Here is a 20,341-nt window from a genome sequence, read left to right as displayed (position 1 = left end):
AGACATGTCTGTTCACTCCTTGATGAAGGCACAGGCAAATTCAGCTTAAGGTACTGAGGTTTACTCCCCTCACATCCATTGCTAAACCCCAGCTAAAGAGTTAAGAGTTCTCGTTTGTCCTGCCGATCTTTGTCATGGCTCTTACTATCAATGTATGATGGCTGTCTGGGTGGGTGGGGGGGGGGGTATTCTGAAGTTCTTGCCACCTGCCATTTTGTTTCCTACAGAGCAGCCATGTTCAATGCAGGAAGTGAGAAGGAGGAGGTAATGTTCCATCCTCTAATGCCTGCACTCTGTTAGTTTTGAATGGTATCCAGTTTGGCGGGACCTCTTGTTCTTTCACAAAGATAAGAAACTTAAGTGTAAAAGGGCCACGAGTGTTCATATAGTACTACCCATGGTTATGAGAACATATTGCTAGTAAACAAAATCCATTTTGGCTAGCAAATCAATACGTGTCCAAGTATGGTCTCAGGTTTCATGAACCACTTAACAAATTAAATAACATCTTATGATAAATAACAAACCCTCTGATGGTCAAATGAGAAGTAAGAAATCTATTCTATTTCTTGCTGTCAATAATTTGGTGGCATTTATTATGTCTGGGAGGAAAAAGAACAACAGGCTATTTTCAGTAGTTTTTGTGTTCTACTCAATAAAAAAAATTTCTTTCAAGAAGATAATTAAAATTAGCTGTATTTTTCAAGCATGGAGGGTGCGAATAAGAACTTCTTTTATTTCTTTTTAAAAGAAACGAATCAATTTGGCACCCATCAGCTTTCATTACAACATAAACTCTCCTCCTAGTTATACAGCTCAGATAGTAGTATGACTGAGTTAACCCTGATAATTCTGAGTGAGAGAAAGTGGCAGGTTTGGAAGTCCCAAGGTATGACAGGGGTTGAGGGGGGAAGCAACAACAGAGATTTTTTTTTTTCAAGACAGGGTTTCTCTGTATAGCCCTGGCTGTCCTGGAACTCACTCTGTAGACCAGGATGGCCTCGAACTCAGAAATCCGCCTGCCTCTGCCTCCCAAGTGCTGGGATTAAAGGCGTGCGCCACCATCGCCCGGCAGCAACAGAGATTTTTATATAGCAACTTTCTAGGAACTAAATGACTTGCTTTCAGAACCCAAATATAGTAATTCAGAGCCAAGTGTGATACCACACTGTGCATTAACACAGAAGGGTGAGAGTTCTCCTTGTATGGGACTGACAGGAAGGGGAAAGGCAGAGGTGCTGGTGTTCAGCAATGCACTAGGTTATGCATATAAAATAAGCCAAAAACAAATGTGAGGCTCCACTGACTAACCCAACCACCAAGCAAAGGCAGCTGATGTGGAAAGCAGAATGGAAAAGCAGGCATTGGTGGAGAGCTGGGAAAGCCAGGGGATTCTCCACACCACGAATTCTCTGGAGGTTTATATGTTCTTGGGAACTCCAGCTAGGAACAGAAACCTTCTGCAGAGCTCACATAACACCAAAAATCTGTGGCTAAGGAAATGCTTTGCAGAGATCTGGCCCATGTTCTCTGCTGACTTGGGTCACAAACACTGTCCCTTATGGTGAGGTTGGAGTGTTAACCACTTCAAATGGTGATCTTGACTGTGAGCTGGAGAGGGTGAGGACCCTAGGCTGTGAAAAAGCTTAGAAATCAAAGGAAAAAAAAAAAAAAAAAAAAAAAAAAAAAAAAAACCACACCAGCTTCCAGCTTCCAAGTAAAAGTCCTGGCCAAAAACCAAAACATAACAACAACAACAAAAAAATCCAATTAAGTGTCTGTTTGAACATTTTAAAGAGTAACAGCACGACCTCTAATTTAATATCTTAAACTCATTTCTAATAATACGACTTACCATAAATAAATGTCAAAGAATATTTATAGGCAGTTTTCGAGGCTTTCCAACTTTATTGTGAAATTAACAGACATAATTGCTGAGGAGGACTATTTAATTTGCTAACCAAAACACACAGCCCTGCTCACCATCGGCCTGGTATCTGCTGCTACTCAGAATATAGCATAAATAGTCACGTCCTCACTCCACACCTAAGAATTATTTTTAAGACTCATATATACATCAATTCCTGCCACTACAACTGACAAAGCTCTTTTAAATAACGTTTAAATAAATAACTGCTAGGACACTTGATTTTTATACTGGGCTTCTTCACTTGGCAACTTTAGCTAGGGTCACTCACACCCTTCCCTGTGCCTCTATTTCAGTGGTTCTCAACCTTCCTAATGCTGGCACCCTTTAATACAGTTCCTCGTGTTGTGATGACCCCCAACCATGAAATTACTTTTGTTTCTACTTCATAGCTGTAATGTTGCTACTTTTATGAATTATAATGTAAATATCTGATATGCAGGGTATCTGATATGTGGCCCCTGTGAAAGTGTCATTTAACTCCCCCTGAATGTGTTGTGACCTTGAGGTTGAGGACACCACTCTATTTCCTTCAGCCTGCCCCTGCATCTGGAGACCCAGCCACAGAAATTTGTTTTCTTAGCAGTTGCTTTTGTTGCCTTATGCCATCATGAAAGTAAATCATGACCATTTAAGCAGGAAACCTCTTGCTTTAATAACTGTTGTATAAACACACCAAGGGTGACAATCCAAGTTGAAAATCCTTTACACAGCAGAGTTAAAAGACATTCTCTCGAAAGCTAATGGTTTAAAATTTATATGACAATGCGAGTGAGAACCACCAAAACTCTCCACAGCTAATTTTTATAAATTGCTATCCAAGACTGTTGTGTCAATTCCAGATAAACTGTAAAAGGTGGATATTGGATCATTCAATATATTCCACCATCCAATAGGTGCTTCTACCAAAGAGCCTTCTAGACTTTAGAAAAACAGCATAAAATCTCCTGAGGCATAAACAGAATGTAAAAACCATCCTTAACTAAGCAGGCTTGGCATGTTCAAGAAACAGCTCTTTCTGGTCCTGCAACCCGAACTGAGTTGCTCCAAACAAACAGGGTTCTTAGAAGATGGAATCCACGCCCACCTTGTCAGCTGAAAGGCTGTTATTCAGAATTCCAGTCAACTTTGGTACTGGAAAGTATGCTGTAATACAGACAAGGGACCCTCACCCCCATGGCTGTATTTCTGAGTTCTCTGTGTGATGGTCATGAACATAACTATCTGTCACAAAGTTCAGAGTAACACTGTGATAATGCCAAAGGGCCCGGTTGTGCTGAGGTCATCTGGTTGGGTTTTTGCACTTTCCATGGAAAAACTGCATCAGATACTAACATATAAATTGGAACTCCTTGAGCCCAAGAGTTGCATGAATCAACCTGTCAGCATTATTTTTACAATGCTACAACTGAGGATCAGAGAAACTATCACAGGTGGTGCCAGTTCTAGACTGAGAGAATGTTTTAAGTTTCAAAGAAATTACTTGTGTTTTACTGAGTTAAAAATAAACAAAATAATCAACAGATTCCTATGTTGGCATAAAAAACCATAAGAGATAAATCTAATTCTAAAACTAAATAAGTGGAATGAATTTGTCAGCCTGGAAGATTTTGGAAATATTCCATTAAAAGAATACTCTACGCTCCCGGCACAGAGAATCACTTACGGAAGGGTGTTGCGGCTTTCTGGTAACTACTCAAAGACTGGTTTTAATCTATGCTTAATTATTTTTTTCACTTTTCCTTCATATTTACTAGAAAATGTGGGTATGTTTTGATGTTAGTAATTGATTGATAGCTGTAATCCTATGATCTGAAACACAAAGAAATTTCAATGACGCCAAGTTAAAAGTCACCTTATCGTAGAGTTCCTGAGTTGAGCTTGGAGGTTTTTTCCCAAAGAGCCTCAAGGACTGTGTGTGCTATCCTGCAAAGAACAATAGCAGTACCTACCAAGTACTGCCCGTAGACAACATCCGAATCTGAGCTCAGATCCTACTAACTCAAGGGCCAGCTATTCACAGCCAAAATAGCTGTAGAACTCACAGGCAGTCTGTGAGATGCTTAGAGTCTCCCAAACAAGCCATTAGAACAAAACAGCTTACAAAAGAACCAGGGAACTGCACTCTCCATAGTCAGAAGAAGAAACAGAGACAGCATCCTGAATAGCATCAGGATACTTAGAAACTTCAGAGCATTTGTCCTTGGACTTGTAGTTCTTTCTGGTGTCAGGAGGAGAAAATTAACAACGCAGAGATAGTAAAATCCCCTTTGAGAACAGAGTGACCTTTCAAAACCCTGCCATACCTAGTAGTCAGCCGTAAAGTATGCACTGAACAAAATCTGAAGGAAAGAATTTCTGAACCAACTCAACACATACAGGTCAGAAGGAATATTTACATTACAAAGTAAGAGGAGCATGTCAGCTGAGCAAGTACCTGGGCAGACTATTAGGCAACGAGAACCGTCGCCCCCCAGTGGATAAATTACTTGAACTTCCCCAAGGTGCATGCTTCCCCTTTCTCTTTCTTCCACCTGAATCCCACAAATATTTTAAGGCTCATGGTTGCAACTCAGTCGTCCTTGGAGCTTCTATATAAGCACTACACGCTGAAGTTTTATATCTTATGCTTTATTTTCATTATTATTACTCTTGGGGTTATAAGAAACTTGAAGACCAGAATAACATCCTTTTTATATCAGCACACTTTAGGGCAGTGTTTTTCACCCTTCCTAAAGTTGTGACCCTTTATGTTGTGGTGATCCTCAACCAAAAAATTATTTTCCTTGCTACTCCATAACTGTAACTTGCTACTGTTATGAATCATAATGTACATATCTGTGTTTTCTGATGGCTTTAGGCAGACCCTGTGAAGGGTTATTCAATCCCTAAAGGAGCCATGACCTACAGGTTGAGAACCACTGAAAGATGCTTCCATGCGACACATATCCAGAGTAGAGTAGTTATTTCGTACTGTGAGCTGTGGTGGCAGGGCCTGTTCCCCTGCCTATCTCCAAACCTAGAAACATTTTATTGGAGACCCCTGTTTTCTTTTATACATTACTGTTCATTATTTTCAAATTTTGTAAAGAAACTGTCCTACAGAGAACTATGATTTTCTTTTTACTCTAAGGAGACGAGCATGATCTATTTGAGTTTAAGTAATTTGAAAAGTTGAAGAGACCCTTATTTACCAGGTTTGACTCTTGGCGGTTTGGGTGTTGATTGTCGTTTGGGTGTGGAAGGGATAGAGGTGGTTTGCTGAGGAGCTGCAACAGAAGTTAATACAGCTTTGGTAAGTGATACTTCCCAAAGGTTAGCCACACTGTGCCTGGAAACATAAATACACAACCCTACTGAAATGCAAGAATGACTACCTAGTCCTCCTTGTATTCCTAGATGCCCATGCTGTGCGTGCTTTCTACAGAGTACATACTCAATACGTTTAAGTGTTCCCTGGGCCAAAAAGAATCACGTTTATATAAAGGAACACTTAACATTTCTACTTGAAGAAAAATACTACTCAAATATAGGTACTGGAAACTGAGTACCCTGGAGGATTTTTAGATTATAACATAAATTAAGGATTTATGTTATATGATATTTATATGGTTTATATGATATTTGGACTTATAGGATGGGGATGAATGTTCAAAACATCTTTATCTTGCAGTTCATTAGCACCCTCCCCAGACATAATGAACTCCATTATTTAATTTTCTTTATATGACATGGGCTCTCTCACACATCTTTTTCAGCATATCCAGGATTGCAGGGACTACCTGGTTCTTTCTGAACTACCACGGATTCAATGCTACTACTGTGTTAACAGAAAGTAATGTACTTAAAGCAATTATCACTTATCTATGCTATACTTTTATGGTAACAAAGTTGAAAGCAATCAAGAAAACTACTTTTCAAAATATATAGACATCAGAATTGACAAATCCCTTGAGGTTTGTCATCCTAAGACTAACGATGGGTAACTCAGCTCCTTGAAGAATCCCATGGTAAAGAAAGGAAATGATTATTCATTAAAACATCAAATGTCACTGGTTCTTTGCTGTCACTTTACCTGGCCTTTCAAAGCATACAACTACACAAATGATATCAGTTACCAGCTGTCGTAGGTCGCACTTCAGGACTGGTGAAGATTTCTGCATTTTGGGACTCAAATGAGGCTTCACTTGGAGCTGGAAGCATAAATACCCCACCCCACCAAGCAATCTCAGTTAAAATGAGGTATTTTAGGACTTTCAACATGCTTTCAGATGGCATAATTTGCATGCTAGAAGGATGGGAAAAGATGCACGTTGTCCTCAGCTGGTAGATGACACTGTGATGTAAAGCAGAGGAAAGCTAGAATGCTAATTGCTCAGAACAGGCAAACTCCATCCATGAAGCAAGGGGATGCAAGCCATAAGCACAGGGCAAGAGATGTTGCAGATGAAAAAGATGCCCATGCAGTTTCTGAAGGGTTTTTTGCTTTTTTTTTTTTTTTAACAACTTAAAGATTGGAAATTCATTCTTTTGTAGTTCATTTAGTATGAGAGAAAGTATCAAATATAAAATGAAATATAAAAGATGCCTGAATAAAAATATATCATTCATCTATGTTCAGAAATAGGAAAGAGGTAAATGGTTAGATGAAATGGGATCGAATGGTCATTTTGGAAGAAAGACATCCACATGGGTTATGGAACTTTTAATGGAAAACAAAGCACAATTTTTCTGTTAAAAACATTACCCAGTGTTGCCCTTGGCTGTTCAGCAGTTCTAGAAGTTTTAGGTGGGATAGAGTCCAGAATAGGATCATTTGTTGCTGTTGGAATAAATGTCAACATTTATAAAGGCAATAGAAGTTCCTGGGGATAAAATACAAACTCCTGAGTAAGAAGTGGTACCCTATGAAAGGAAAATAACAAGGACACTTGAGGGATTGCTAGCCAGTGCTTCAAGCCAGTGATTCAGTAGGAACTGAAGATGGCCTCACTCTGCAAAGCACACATCACTGAAATGTCAGAACCCATGATAAAACAGCTATGCCACTCAACTTATTTTCAGTTGCCCTTTTTCTACTTTCTTCCCTTGTCTCATAACTGCTAATGCAACCTACTATGAGGATTACTTTTTTAATTTTCTACTGTATAAAATTATTTATCTTTGTTTTCCATACAAATAATGTTGAGATAAGACTATACATAAAAACATGCCTGACGCCTAGCTATGTTTGACAGTCTGGCATTTAGTTCCCCAGGACTGATTTAGTGGATGCTTGATACACGTTTGCTAAAAGAAGCCGCTGGACTGAGCTCAACCCACTGTAGATGGGTCAAATAAGTGTATGTAAAAATTAGACACAATTGAACTGTAACAAACAAGTGATATTCCCATCCTAGCATGGGGATTCTCAGTTCAGCAGTACAACAATTGGTGCCCCAGAAAGCTTAGCTGTGAGAGGCTGCTGTGTGCACAGTAGTGTATTCCAAGTCTCTATGTTCTAGATGCACCTCCCCCAGTAGTTAAGAACAGATGTGTCTCTATGCAATCCCAAATGTCCCTGTGTAGAGGAGAAATTCTAAACCATCCCCATTTGAGAATCACTGCCCTACAGAATACTCTCCAGAAATACAAAAGTATTTTTAGAAGAGTAAGATGCCATCAAATTACTTTTCCCAGGTGGTGGCCTCATCTATCTATATCCTTCCCTTGTGTGACAGAGTTTGTTTACTGATAAAAAAATAATGAGTAATCCCCAGTGGGATGGACAGGAACTGTCTCGCTGACACAGACAGAGGTAGCTACTACTTGCTATGGAACTCTGGGGAAGCACACTTCTTCATCCTACAAAAACTAAAGAGCAACCACTAGGTGTAAGAAGACCTAAGATCCAAAGGCATCGTTGAAGGGTTGGGTATACCTGTGTGAGGCTCTATTTCAGTCTCATCAGAAGTTGTTGAGCTTGAGATAACATCATAAGTTGCTTAAAAATAGAAAAGTAAAACAAAAGACATGTTAATTTTGCTATATTGTACATGATTGCCTGACATATTTTAGTGGTGACTAAAGCACAGTTTTACATGGGTACTAAATTTCGGAGCTCTTGGCCTCCCTTCTGACTGAGCTGACAATCACTACTACTGTCTTAGCTGCAGGAATTTACCACACCATAGCCCTGGCCCCACAATGATATGAATATTTTGTCATTTGTTTATAGTGAAGTGATGCCAGCTCTAAATCAAAGAACTTCAGTAAGCATAAACACAAATCTAATAGTCATATGGCAGCTAGGGCAGAGGCTTCTAAAGAAGAAAAGAGAAGGCATATTGAAATAGAAGGTGCTATTTGTGGAATCCATTGCTTAATCTTTCTGCTTAGCAAAAATCTCTGGTACGGTACCTAAGGAGCAAATGGCACTTAAAAAGTTCACATTGTCTCATGCATTAACCTCTTTACCTTTGTTACCGCCCCTGAGATAGAGGCAAGACAGGCATTGCCACCAGTTTGTCCATTTTCTAGACAATAAAGTTGAGGTTTATAGAGGTAATGATAATTGTAGCATTCATGTGGAGGGATTGTTGACTAAGTGTATTTTCACCCTAATATCAGAGCTGAGGACAGTGGGACTAAGGCCAGGGCATACTTGGCACCACCTCTCTTGGTTTTATTTAGAGGCAGCTTTCTACATTCCTCCATAGAGTCACGATCCCTCTACAAGATGAGTAGATTTGAAGGCAGGTTTTTGTATTCTGTATAAAAGGAAGAAAATGGGATGCATTCAAATGTAACTATTTTAATATAGGAATAAATTTTGTGTTCGCATAAAAGAACTGGCAAGTAAAAAGAGTACTGAAAATATTCTCTTGATGCACAAATAACAGTCAACCCTGGAATTAAGAGGCAAGCAAAGCAGAAACTAGAGATAGACACTGCTTATTTGGGGCATTCAAATTAGCTTATAGAAGAATGAATAACATGGAGGTTGTATGCAGGAGGATTTAGTCACTGGATCCAATGACAGTTTAATGACATGGAACTCATGCTAACTGTTGCAGTAAGATGGTAGTAGACAGTAAGACAGAGTCTCAAAGGAGCGAACAGTTCATGCAATCCCGTAAGAGGACACGGGAGAAGTGTGTCACTTGTGAAGGTAAACCTACAAAATCCTTAGAAATATTATATCCTGTGTGAAAATAGGCACATGCTGCGAGAGTCTTATTTTGTTAGGACTTTACATTTTAATGTAAAGTTAACCTAGCTGTGATTTTAAAAGGAATGACTAATCTTTTAAAGAACAAAAATACTGCCAGTTTCTAATCCTTGTCCTGCTTTAAGGCTCAAGTCAAGCTTCTAGTGACATCATCTCTGTCCTCCTCTAAATGTTAGGAAATGTCATCAATTTATACATATTCCTCTCAACTTTTGAAATTGTGAATTCATATGTTGACTTTACATTCACACTTCTAGAAAATGCCATGGCTGCATTTATGGTAAGTCTCAAATCTCCTTTTTATCAAGTATGTTAGATCAATTCTTCTGCAGTCTGTATTTTTATCCTAATGGCTATTAGTTAATTAACCTACTTCATTTTTTTAGATTTATTTATTATTATAAATAAGTACACTGTAGCTGTCTTCTGACACACCAGAAAAGGGCATTAGATCTCATTACGGGTGGTTGTGAGCCACCATGTTGTTGCTGGGATTTGAACGCAAGACCTTCAGAAGAGCAGTCGGTGCTCTTACCTGCTGAGCCATCTCACCAGCCCCTTAACCCTACTTCTTATATTCACACTTTGAAATTCCAAGCCAGGCTGACAACGTCTGTAAGTCATTACTGGAGGCATCATTGGGAACAGAACATTTTGCTACCCTCTAGTGATCATGGTTCATGTCTACATTTCCATTTGTTAGGAGACTCTTACTTTCAAATCTTTTTCTTGAATATACTTGGGATTCAAATAACATACTTGTCAGCACAGTTGATTCCTATATTTCTATTTCTATACTTTTTGAGAGTTGAGTAGTAAAGAAAAAGAAGAAAAAAAGAAAACCCAACCTACTTCCTACAGACTAGAAGTCTTCTTACTCTGCTCGGACAGCTTTGCAAAGCAAGCACCTCAACTTGTTGTACTGAATCAAAACCTTCAACTCTGAAGTTACAGATGTCAGAGAAGAAGGCAGAATTGAAATGGAATTCTCTGAAAAATGCTCTTAATATCACTGTGAGATCTGGGCTTCCTTACAAAAACTTTGGCATCTAAAAGTTTTGTTTTTGTTTTTGTTTTTGTTTTACAAAACTTTGCATTTAAGCCTGCCTGAGTAGATTTCCCTAAATTGTTTGGTCTGTTTCTAACTATTCTAGGCATGAAATTGATGAACAGCCCTGAGAGTTCAGGGTGAGTGCTACTGTTTTTCAGACAGTCCGCATGCCACCATGCCTTGATGCGTATCACCATCTTTACTGGATAAAACGCTGATGCTATTTGAAACTAGGCAATAGCTTTGATATTTAGTTCACAAAGCCTCCGTGAGACCAGAGTTGAGAGAAAAATCACATTTGAGAGCTAAATTGGGTAGTACAATTCAAAACTGTAACAAGGAAAATAATGAGTCACAATTACACAAAATTTTACTTTCAGCTTTTCCAAAAGTACTTACAATCATAAGACCATTTGTTAATTATATTTTATTTGCTATATATTTTTACTTTGAAAAACTAAGTATATGCAAATACCAACATAAAGATGCCCTGATGGAGTCATGGATAGTACACAAAGCATTCCAAATAGGCAACAATGTCTTTTATTTTGCTTGGATTTCTTGAGTATCAGTGGTCATATGAAAGGTTTTCCTTTTCAAACATAATTTCATAGATAAAAGAGCTTATTAGGGAGAGATTCTGTCATAGTTATTTTGCTTTACAGGTTTATGTACTCTAGATTCTCTGGTACACAGTAGACCAACAGAAAAATTAATGTGCAAAATTCCCATTTTAGCACACAAATTAGTTTGGAAGATGTGTTAAGGTCTTTAAACGAGTAATGACCCTTCTGACTTAGATGTGGGGATGGAAGATAAACATGCCTTTTAATCATTTAATAATATAGAAATGTGTGTACCTCAATATCTACTACCAGACTTGCCACTGTTATACATGACCATGAAAACAGAATTCCTACAGCCATATGAAGAAGCAATGAAGGAACATAGCAAAACACAGCTAGGAAAGCAACACAGATTCTCTGTACTGTTTACATACACAAATAATACTTTCTTTGGTTAGTATTTTCCACTTCTCTGCTTGAATTTGAAGTTTGTGAAATAAAATGAAAGACTGAACCCATAAATCTCTACGAGACCGCAGTGAGCCTGTAAACCATCTGCTATGTGTCACTCCACCTTCTTACCCTTGAGCATCAACACTACAACTTGTTCCTATTTTCCATGCTCTCTAGGGTTTAATGGGGAAGGATGAGCCAGCTCTGGGCTAATCATCACCTCACAGAGCAGTCAGTAAGATCCAAATACAGAGTTTATCTCCTTTCAACAACTCTAAGCAAATCACCCTAGATATGAATGTTCCAGCTAATACACTCCTCATGCTAGCCGAGCTATTTAGTCACAGAGTCTAACTACGTGACACACGTTTCTATAATTCTTATGAATTCCACACTGAAAACGGCAAAGACTGACCTCTTAAAGAAAGCTCCAATGTGGAATGTAATAAAACGATCAAGACTGCTTGCCTTCCATCCTGACCTGCCAGGGCGAGTCTCTAAAGATGACTTGTGGCTTACAAAGAGATAACTTTACTAGACGAAGATGTTTTTGTGATAACTCTCAATATATTGCGGGGTGATTCAGTTGTTCAAACACTTTGGGGAAGGACAGACAACAAGGTTTTCTAATGCTGAAATCACATGCATTGAATCATTCTGGGGTTGTAACCATTTTATTCCTTTGATTCTGAACTTTGTGGTACTAAATGAAAGCCCTTTTACAGAATGTTAAAATAAATTAAGGAGGTTTAACACTAGAACCATCAAGCCAGAAACAGGAACTTCATGTCTACTGCCTGTGTCTCCCATGTTAGGATGTTAGACATCACACACATGCTGTCTATGTGATTTAGGAGCTTTTCCAACTCTGTTGCCCATAGAAAACACAGAACCTTGACCTGGACATCGTTTTATTAAATCTGTACAAATCCTCAGAGAACACTTACAGAGTAATTCAGGTTACCACACTCAGGGGACAGAGAAGAACATGTAATTCTCTGTTGTGAAACTGTTCCCAAAATTCCAAAGCATGCTGCATGACATTGTTTCACTTTTCAGTGGGAGTCATTCAGTGGAGTAATTGTGAAAAAATTGGTGAGTCTAGCTATTGATTGTCTGCCCATCCTGGGGTAAGTCCCTCATGCATCACCTTACTATAAAGGAAACTGACTATGCTGAAGGCCTTCAGAAATGCGAGTGACAGTGGATCCACAGGCCCTTGGGTTTCATAGAGGAATATTAATGCAGAAGTTATGTAATTCTAAGGGAGAAAGGACCCAACAGCATGTGGATCACAGGGACATAAGTGCACTGTCCATCATACTGTAGAAGGTCTAGAGTTTTCTAGAACTCTTCCTACTATAACATAGGAATTATAGTGGACTGGCCACTGTCTAATAGAATGTAAGTCTAACTCTACTGCATCACTAGAAAGACAGAATTTACCCTGAGTAACTGTCCCAAGCACTTAAGTATTTCAGAGATTTGGCCAGTTTCTTTTAAACACAGAATTTATAAGTAATTTTACATCCTGGTATGCTATTATAGAGCACAATTTTATGATTTCCTTTATATGCTTTATGGAAAATTAGATTTGCCAAGGAAATCAAGCTCAATCAACCCTAGTTAGCATACTTTACAGAAGGCTATACAAAATGCAAGTCCACATAATAAAATCACAACATACAGAACTAGTGAAAGATTAGGGTACACAGACTGAGTATGGGGGAGAATTTATTAAGTGACTCTCACATTTCTTGCAATGCTCCCAAACCTCAAATATCCTGTTCCTTCATTGCCAGAAACTATCAAAATAACTCACGAGGTTCCATAACCAAGCAAACTAGAATTCTCAGTTGTCCTTTATATCTCAAAAAGTGGTACAGAAGTCTTTATGAGAACACTCATTCTGCAGCTTTGATGCAGAATGTAAAGGTGGCAAAAATTTCCAGTAAGTTTCAAAGCAAAGTACATTTTACAAAAGGAAACAGTGTTTCACATTTAGTGACTAATCAAGCAGCACCAGCCATACAGGAGTTGGCCTCTGGCATTCCCCTGCTGAATGTCAGCAATCTCCAAGGACATTAATGTTAGATGAGGCTGTTCTGCCATGAAAATACATCAAGACAAAAATCAAAATCATTCTGTATTCACATAGGACACAGAAAAAAACACAACTGGCTTTCCCCTCCCCACACTCCCACTAATGCTGACAGTTTATGCTATGCTGGGGGCACAGCCTTATCTCCATCCAGATTATCTTGCCATCTAGTTACAAGGTGTGAAGATCCTCACTCAACAGGGGCTCTCACTTTCTGAATGTATTCAACCAACAGAGGCAAAGAGTCACTTCCCTTCTGCTGATCATTTCACATGAGACAGAAAAACGAACCTTTCCTAACATCTTCTAAGAGGTCCTCAGTTCCTCAGAGTCTGTGTTCTTCATGTTTGTAATAATTAAACATGGGAAGCTACTTGAGTAATTTGACATTAATGCTATGTATTAAAACTGCAAAGGATGCAGCTTAGTATATGTACAAATATACCCCTAATTGAAAGTAAGAAAGGTTTATGTGAATGAAAGTACAAATATATCAACTACTGAAGAATACGAATATGTCAACTCCTGAATGTATAACTTCTTGAGATCACAAATATCCGAATTTTGAATTTTAATTTGAAGCTGAACATAAATTGCGATGGTTCTGTGGAATATTTAAACTAGTGCTTAGAGAGACGCATGCTTGCAAGCTAGCAGAAACAAGAGAACTGTATCACAGTTTGCCATAAACTAGATTAATGGAACCTAGGCAAGTAAAGCCAAATGATGTTAATTTTTTTTAAAAAATGCAGTTACCAGTTTGAGGCTGTACAACTCTGGAATCTTCAGATGTCTTAGCTCCAGGTACCACCCATGGCTCTTCACTTGAAACTATATCAGAGGGAATCAGAAGGTGCTGAATGTACCAAGACAAACAGACTGCTGGGATAGGTAAGTGGGTGGGAAAAGGTGCACTGCAAAGCTCTTATGGATGCAATCTATAGTCACTGTATACACAAAAGTCAATCCAGACAGCGAACAGCCAGGTAGATTATGCAGAAGTAACAGGCATGACTTTTGATGATGCTGTATGAAACCTAGTCAAATAATACTTTTATTTTCCTTTTCAATCAACCAACCACTGATTTCCCTGAGTTGACCAAGAGCATTAGTGTATTTAGCTTCACAGAGAAAGGACTCTGTGTTCTAAAGAACCGATCAGCACTCGCCTTATGTGATGTTTGTGATCAAGTCCAGGTCCCCATACATAACAGGCCAGCATTCTGTCACTGAGCTACATCTCAGCCCATCATGCACATTCAAAGCATCAAAAACAAAGCACTTCTATTTACCCAAGGAACCCCCTGGTTTCTCCGATGGAAAGACTGGTTTTGCCTCAGGAAACTCTGGGAACCTTTTTGGAGCTAGAATAAAACACACGGGGTAGTTAGGGTAGGTACATAAAAACCAAAAAGGTTTTTAAATATTTCAAAGTTACTGAAACAACAAATACAAGATTAAAAATATCACCCATAGGTAAAGCAAATACTCAGGACTATTTTTTTTACTTCTGTTTCAATGAAAGATAACTGGTTTTTTCGAGACATCGTGTAACCTAGGCTCCCTTAGAATCCATGATCCTCCTTGTATGTGTTTTTTATGTTCAGTTATTACAGGATGGACCACCATGTCCAGTGCATGATTCCTTTTTATTTTGGCATTTATAATTAAGCCACTAAATGAGGCATTCAGGCTTTTCATCTACATTTACTAGCTTTCTACAAGTTCTGAAAATCTATACATTTATGTGTATAGATAAAATTCGCTTTAATTCAAGCAAAGCCCCGAACACATTGAATTAGAAAACATCTGTGTGAGAGCTTTACAAGTCATAAGGCACCTATAGAACTCTATGTATATTCTTCTCCATTTTACTACTTCATTCATAAAGAAATTCTAAGACTCCTAAGGAATCTATAGAAACATCTAATATGTCTTATCTGTAAAGATAAAGCTAGAAGTGAATAAAGACCCCTGGGCGGGAGGAAAGATAAGATACCAATTTAGTCAGTCTCATATGATTCTGAGTGAAACAAAATAATAAAATAAAATAACAATGTCACCACCACCAAGAAAACTACCCATGGCTTTGTCATAGGAAAAGCCTCTTTAAGGCTTTAAATTATAAATTTAAATTATAAATGTTTAAAAATCACAGATTTGGGTGTTGAGAGTTAATTGTTCTGTATTATTTGTCCCTCTTTTCTTGTGAGGAGATTTATTTGAGTAAAGTTGACTCTAAGCATTTTGATTAGCCATGCATAATATTCCCAAGGTGCATTCATTGCAGCTGCATTGTCTGATGACTTTTACCTAAAGTGCTCAAGGGCAATTCAAACTCAGGTATTAGAACAGAGTGTGCGGTGTCTGACGTCTTCTCACTGAGGACTACAATAAAGAAGGACACGGTTAGTGATGTGATGCTTTGTAACAGACTCGCGTGCAGTGAGCCGTCCATGACTTTCATAGAAAGAGCTGGCTTTCCTTGGAAAAGTCACATAGTTGTTAAATGGGAGTTGCCTTTTAGGTCAGAATCATACACGCACAGCCAAACACATGCTGTTCCTTTCCTTCAAGGGAAGAGAACAAATACGAAAAGCAAGATAGATTCTTTTGGGTAAAACCGCAGATAGAAACAGCAGTTACCATGAGCAACTGAAATTCTCATTAAGCAGCATGTCTCTCGGTGATTCTTCCCAAATTTAGTTGGCACAAAGATTTCCCATAGCTAATCTGGGCAGAAATCCCAGAGAGAGAGTCAAGATTTCCAGCAGCTCTCGAGGCTGAAATGCTATATTCCTGTCCACCCAACCCACAAGACGGGGGTCAAAAGAGTCATGCAGTTAGTGCGCAGCATCCACACCTGCCTGTCCAGTGTCACCAGGATCAAGGCACAGTACTAACTCTCCAGTAGGACTTGCCCAAGAAATGGGAATTTTAATTCCCAGAAAAAGAAAAGAACAAGAAGGAGGGAGAAGGGGCGTGGCAGGATAAAGCTATGTTAAACCTATGAGCGCTGAGGTTTGTCATTATTAATGTTCTGTTTTGGGGGTTGCGGGAATGGATAGATAGTTTTTAGTATTACCCAGTGCTGTCTCTGCAGTGTCTAAAGCACTGGACAGGGTGGGCTTAGTGCTTCTTGAAACTGTTTCCGGGGTCACTGAAAAGTAAAACAGAACTGTATGAGCTAAGAGATGATAAACTAAGGAAACCACCCTGGCACAGAACACCTGTTGGCAGTTTACATACCTTTTCAACGTCCTAAGGTGCCGCTACCTACTTCCCCCAGTGCCTGGCTGCCTCTCCTCCCTGATCCACCCTTTATAGGTTGGGTTCACCCAGCTCCTTCCCCATGAAGCCATTTTTTTTTTCATAGCAATCTGAATGTTTTGTTCTCCCTTTCTTTATCTCCACAACTTAGTATGGTGCCTATGGTAAGCAGGCTTGTGATGATTTAAGTGAATAAATAAATGAGTAGAAAAAAGATCCAGGGTTAAATAAAATCATGTCACTAGATTTCCTCTAAACCTCACAAATAACCAGCAGAGCTTAGGGCCAGGCTGAATTCTGGACTGTGTTCAAAATGTTAACCCAAGAGTGGCTTTTTTTTTCTTGAGCTGCTCCATTAAAGGTAATGAAGACTGGGGGCAGAAGATGTGGGGAAATAATAACCATGAACATTGGGATTTTAACATTCTACAAAACTCTGGAATTTTGCAGCAAGGACACATACTAAACAATACTGAATAATAAGCACTGGGGTTTGCCCAAGTATTTCTGAAGTGGAAAGTTCTGGGGAGAGCTTGGCAGAAAGTTGGGAAATCTGAAGACTCTCATCAGACATGGTGCCAAGAGAAGAATGCGTAACGTGGAAGGCTGGGCAGAACGTTTGACACAGAAACAAACTCCTTTAACCACGCCTGTAATTTTCTCTGTATTAACAGATCACATCCAAGTTATAAGAAAATATCAGCTTCGAATCTTACCCAAGTAAATTTTGCTGGTAGCTCAAATGGTTTCCACCTCATCTTATAAAGGCCCATTTCTTACCATATGGTCATACTCTGCTGAGATATATTCTAGTTCAATCTGCCTCTTCAAGTTATTTTGTTACTGCACCAATCTTATCCTCTCTTGACCAATCACAAGCCCCAAGATTTAGTACAAGTGGAACACCACAAATAACTCATGTTATAGAAATGTTATGAGTGAAAAAATCTCACTTTTGATGAGACTTTTTTATTTTTCCTTGAACTCATTGGCACAGGGGCGACATTTCCTAAACAGAACTCCAATGGCTTATGCTCTAAGATCAAGAACTGATGAACAGCCGGGCAGTGGTGGTGCACTCCTTTAATCCCAGTGCTTGGGAGGCAGAGGCAGGCGGATGTCTGAGTTCAAGGCCAGCCTGGTCTACACAGTGAGTTCCAGGACAGCCAGGGCTATACAGAGAAACCCTGTCTCGAAAAAAAAAAAAAACAAAAACCAAACAACAACAACAAAAAGAACTGATAAAGAGGACCTCATGAAACTGGAAAGCTTCTGTAAGACAAAGCACATCGTCAATAAGACAAATTGGCAACCTACAGATTGGGAAAAAAAATCTTCACTAACCCCACATCCGGTAGAGGGCTAACATCCAAAATATATAAAGAACTCAAGAAGTTAAATCACCAAAAAAACAAACAACCCAATCAAAATATGGAGTAGAGAACTAAACCAACAATTCACAACTGAAGAATCTGGAATGGCTGAGAAGCACCTAAAGAAATGTTCAAAGTCTTTATCGATCAGAGAAATGCAAATCAAAATGACCCTGAGATTCCGCCTTAGACTGGCTAAGATCAAAACTTCAGGTGACAACACATGTTGGAGAGGATGTGGAGAAAGAGGAACACTCCTCCAGTGCTGGTGGGATTGCAAACTGGTACATCCACTCTGGAAATCAATCTGGAGTTTCCTCAGAAAACTGGAAATAGATCTACCTGAAGACCAGCTATAACACTCTTGGGAACATACCCAAAAGATGCCCCCACCATGCCATAGGGGCACGTGTTCTACTATGTTCATAGCGACTTTATTGGTGATAGCCAGAAGCTGGAAACAACCTAGATGTTCCATGACAGAAGAATGGTTATGGAAAATGTGGTTCATTTACACAATGGAATATACTCAGCTGTTAGGAATGAAGACATCCTGAGTTTTGCAGGCAAATGGATGGAACTAGAAAATATCATCCTGTGTGAGGTAACTCAGACCCAAAAGGATGTGCATAGTATGTACTCACTAATAAGTAGATATCAGCAAAAAATAAAATAAAAATTACAGATTACACAAGATACAGTCCACAGAACTCACAAAGGTCAACAAGCTGAAGAACCCAAGTAAGAGTTCTTTAACTAATGGCAAGCTGCAGGAAATGCTTGGCCATTGTTTGATTCAAGAAATCCTAGGTAAGGTGGCATTACTCTGACCAAAACTCAGTACTTCTGAGACTAATGTCTCTCCCCAGAAGATTTGGCTGGATAGATTTATTTGGAGAGCAGACATTGAATGTTTGGTAGTAACAATGATAAACTATGGGGACACTGCTTCTCTCATGTTTGAAGGTTTTTGTTTTTATTTCTATTTTTTTTCATTTTTATTTTTTTGAGCTAGACTATACACATTCTCTATATTAGGGCTATTAATCTGCAGGGACATTTTTTTTCTAAATGATTTCAATGCATTTTCATAACCATCATCGTGGATTTATGAGGGATATAAGACACTTTGTTATGTTGATCACTTGTGAAGCTAACTAGGCAATGAAAACAGGTGGGTATTAGTACAAGAGGAAAGTCTAGGAAGCATTGTGTCACCCTTAGTGTAAACTCCCTCAGCTCTGAGGGCATCTTCATCATCAAATTCAAACCTCTCCAGGTGGCTACTTATTGTGTCCACCAATCATTGCTCCATTTTCATCTCTTCATTTCCCAAGCTTGAAGCCCTAGAATCTCCTATTGTTTTATGACCAAAATTAATTTCAATTTTCATTCTTTGCTTTAAAAAAAGTTTATAGCTCACTCACTATTTGAAACAATGTTACGTCCTTTCTCAATAGCAGAATTACAGCTCACTCACAACTATTTGAAACAATATTGCATCCTTTCTTTATAGCATCTCCTTACCGGTTACTGGCTGCCCTGCCACTTTTTCAACCTCTGGCGTTTTAGATTCTGCTGGTAAAGCCAATGTTTCATTCTTAGCTGAAAAAAAGAAAGCCAATTTATTTCCTCATAGTACCGTGTCCAACATTACCTTATTATAAACATAATCAACCACAGAATTTATTACAGAGTTATTAGATTACTGTATGTGTATGAGCCTATTGCCTGCATGTATGTATGTGTACCATGAGTGTGCCTGGTGCCCACTTTGGCTGGAAAAGGACTAGAGGTACAACTGGTTGTGAGCCATGATGTGGGTGTTAGAAATCAAACCAGTAGCAATAAATAATAATGTGTGCTTTTAACCACTGATCCAATAGTTTCCTCAACAGCAACAAAAAATTATTTATACACATCTCTTCCTGCCAGCCAGTCCACTCTACTATCCCTAGGGCTAGTATGAACAGAACACATACTTTCAAGTTCTTCCCTATTAACCTTAGAGTTTCTTTAAGATCTTAATAGGTCCAGCAATGACAGACTCACTATAGAATACTTGAATAGATCCCATCACCCAACTTAAAATTTCTGCAAGGCATACTTGGACCTGCAAATGTTCCTTTATTTATATTCAAGGACAGCTAATTTTTAAAAAAAATCAATACGGATTTTCCATTATTAAAGATGGTAAAAAATGTAACACGTTATAACATTGAAAAAATTGAAACCCACAAATAAGAGACATAGGAAAATAAGCTACTTGGAAAAATGTGTGGCAGAACCACAATGCTTCATTTGAGATGCATGCTAACACATATCTTCTTGTCCAGTTTCTGGGATTTTGGTGTAAAATGGAATTTTTCTTTCTTTTTTTTTTTTTTTTT

The 20,341-nt window shown here is 38.7% G+C and overlaps 1 protein-coding gene across 35 annotated transcripts in view; it reads right to left on the bottom strand.

Annotated features, from left to right (window-relative positions):
• Positions 1–20,341, bottom strand: part of Abi3bp (ABI family member 3 binding protein) — a 229,041-nt gene that overhangs the window by 77,968 nt on the left and 130,732 nt on the right. For 23 of the 35 annotated variants that reach the window (XM_031364086.1, XM_031364088.1, XM_031364093.1 and 20 more), the window contains exons 10-18: positions 19,479–19,556; positions 16,394–16,468; positions 15,622–15,696; positions 14,601–14,672; positions 14,065–14,139; positions 7,848–7,910; positions 6,675–6,749; positions 6,046–6,120; positions 5,122–5,196 (exon numbers count right to left, since the gene is read on the bottom strand). In XM_031364086.1, coding sequence (XP_031219946.1) covers positions 5,122–5,196; positions 6,046–6,120; positions 6,675–6,749; positions 7,848–7,910; positions 14,065–14,139; positions 14,601–14,672; positions 15,622–15,696; positions 16,394–16,468; positions 19,479–19,556 — 663 coding nt within the window. The remainder of the gene's footprint in view (positions 1–5,121; positions 5,197–6,045; positions 6,121–6,674; positions 6,750–7,847; positions 7,911–14,064; positions 14,140–14,600; positions 14,673–15,621; positions 15,697–16,393; positions 16,469–19,478; positions 19,557–20,341) is intronic. The other 12 variants (XM_031364114.1, XM_031364124.1, XM_031364115.1 and 9 more) reach the window with 10 other exon arrangements.

This window comes from Mastomys coucha, unplaced genomic scaffold (genome assembly GCF_008632895.1).
Source record: "Mastomys coucha isolate ucsf_1 unplaced genomic scaffold, UCSF_Mcou_1 pScaffold12, whole genome shotgun sequence".
NCBI lineage: Eukaryota > Metazoa > Chordata > Mammalia > Rodentia > Muridae > Mastomys > Mastomys coucha.
Note: the sequence above shows the minus strand (reverse complement) of the source record. Positions and strands in the feature narration are given on the sequence as shown.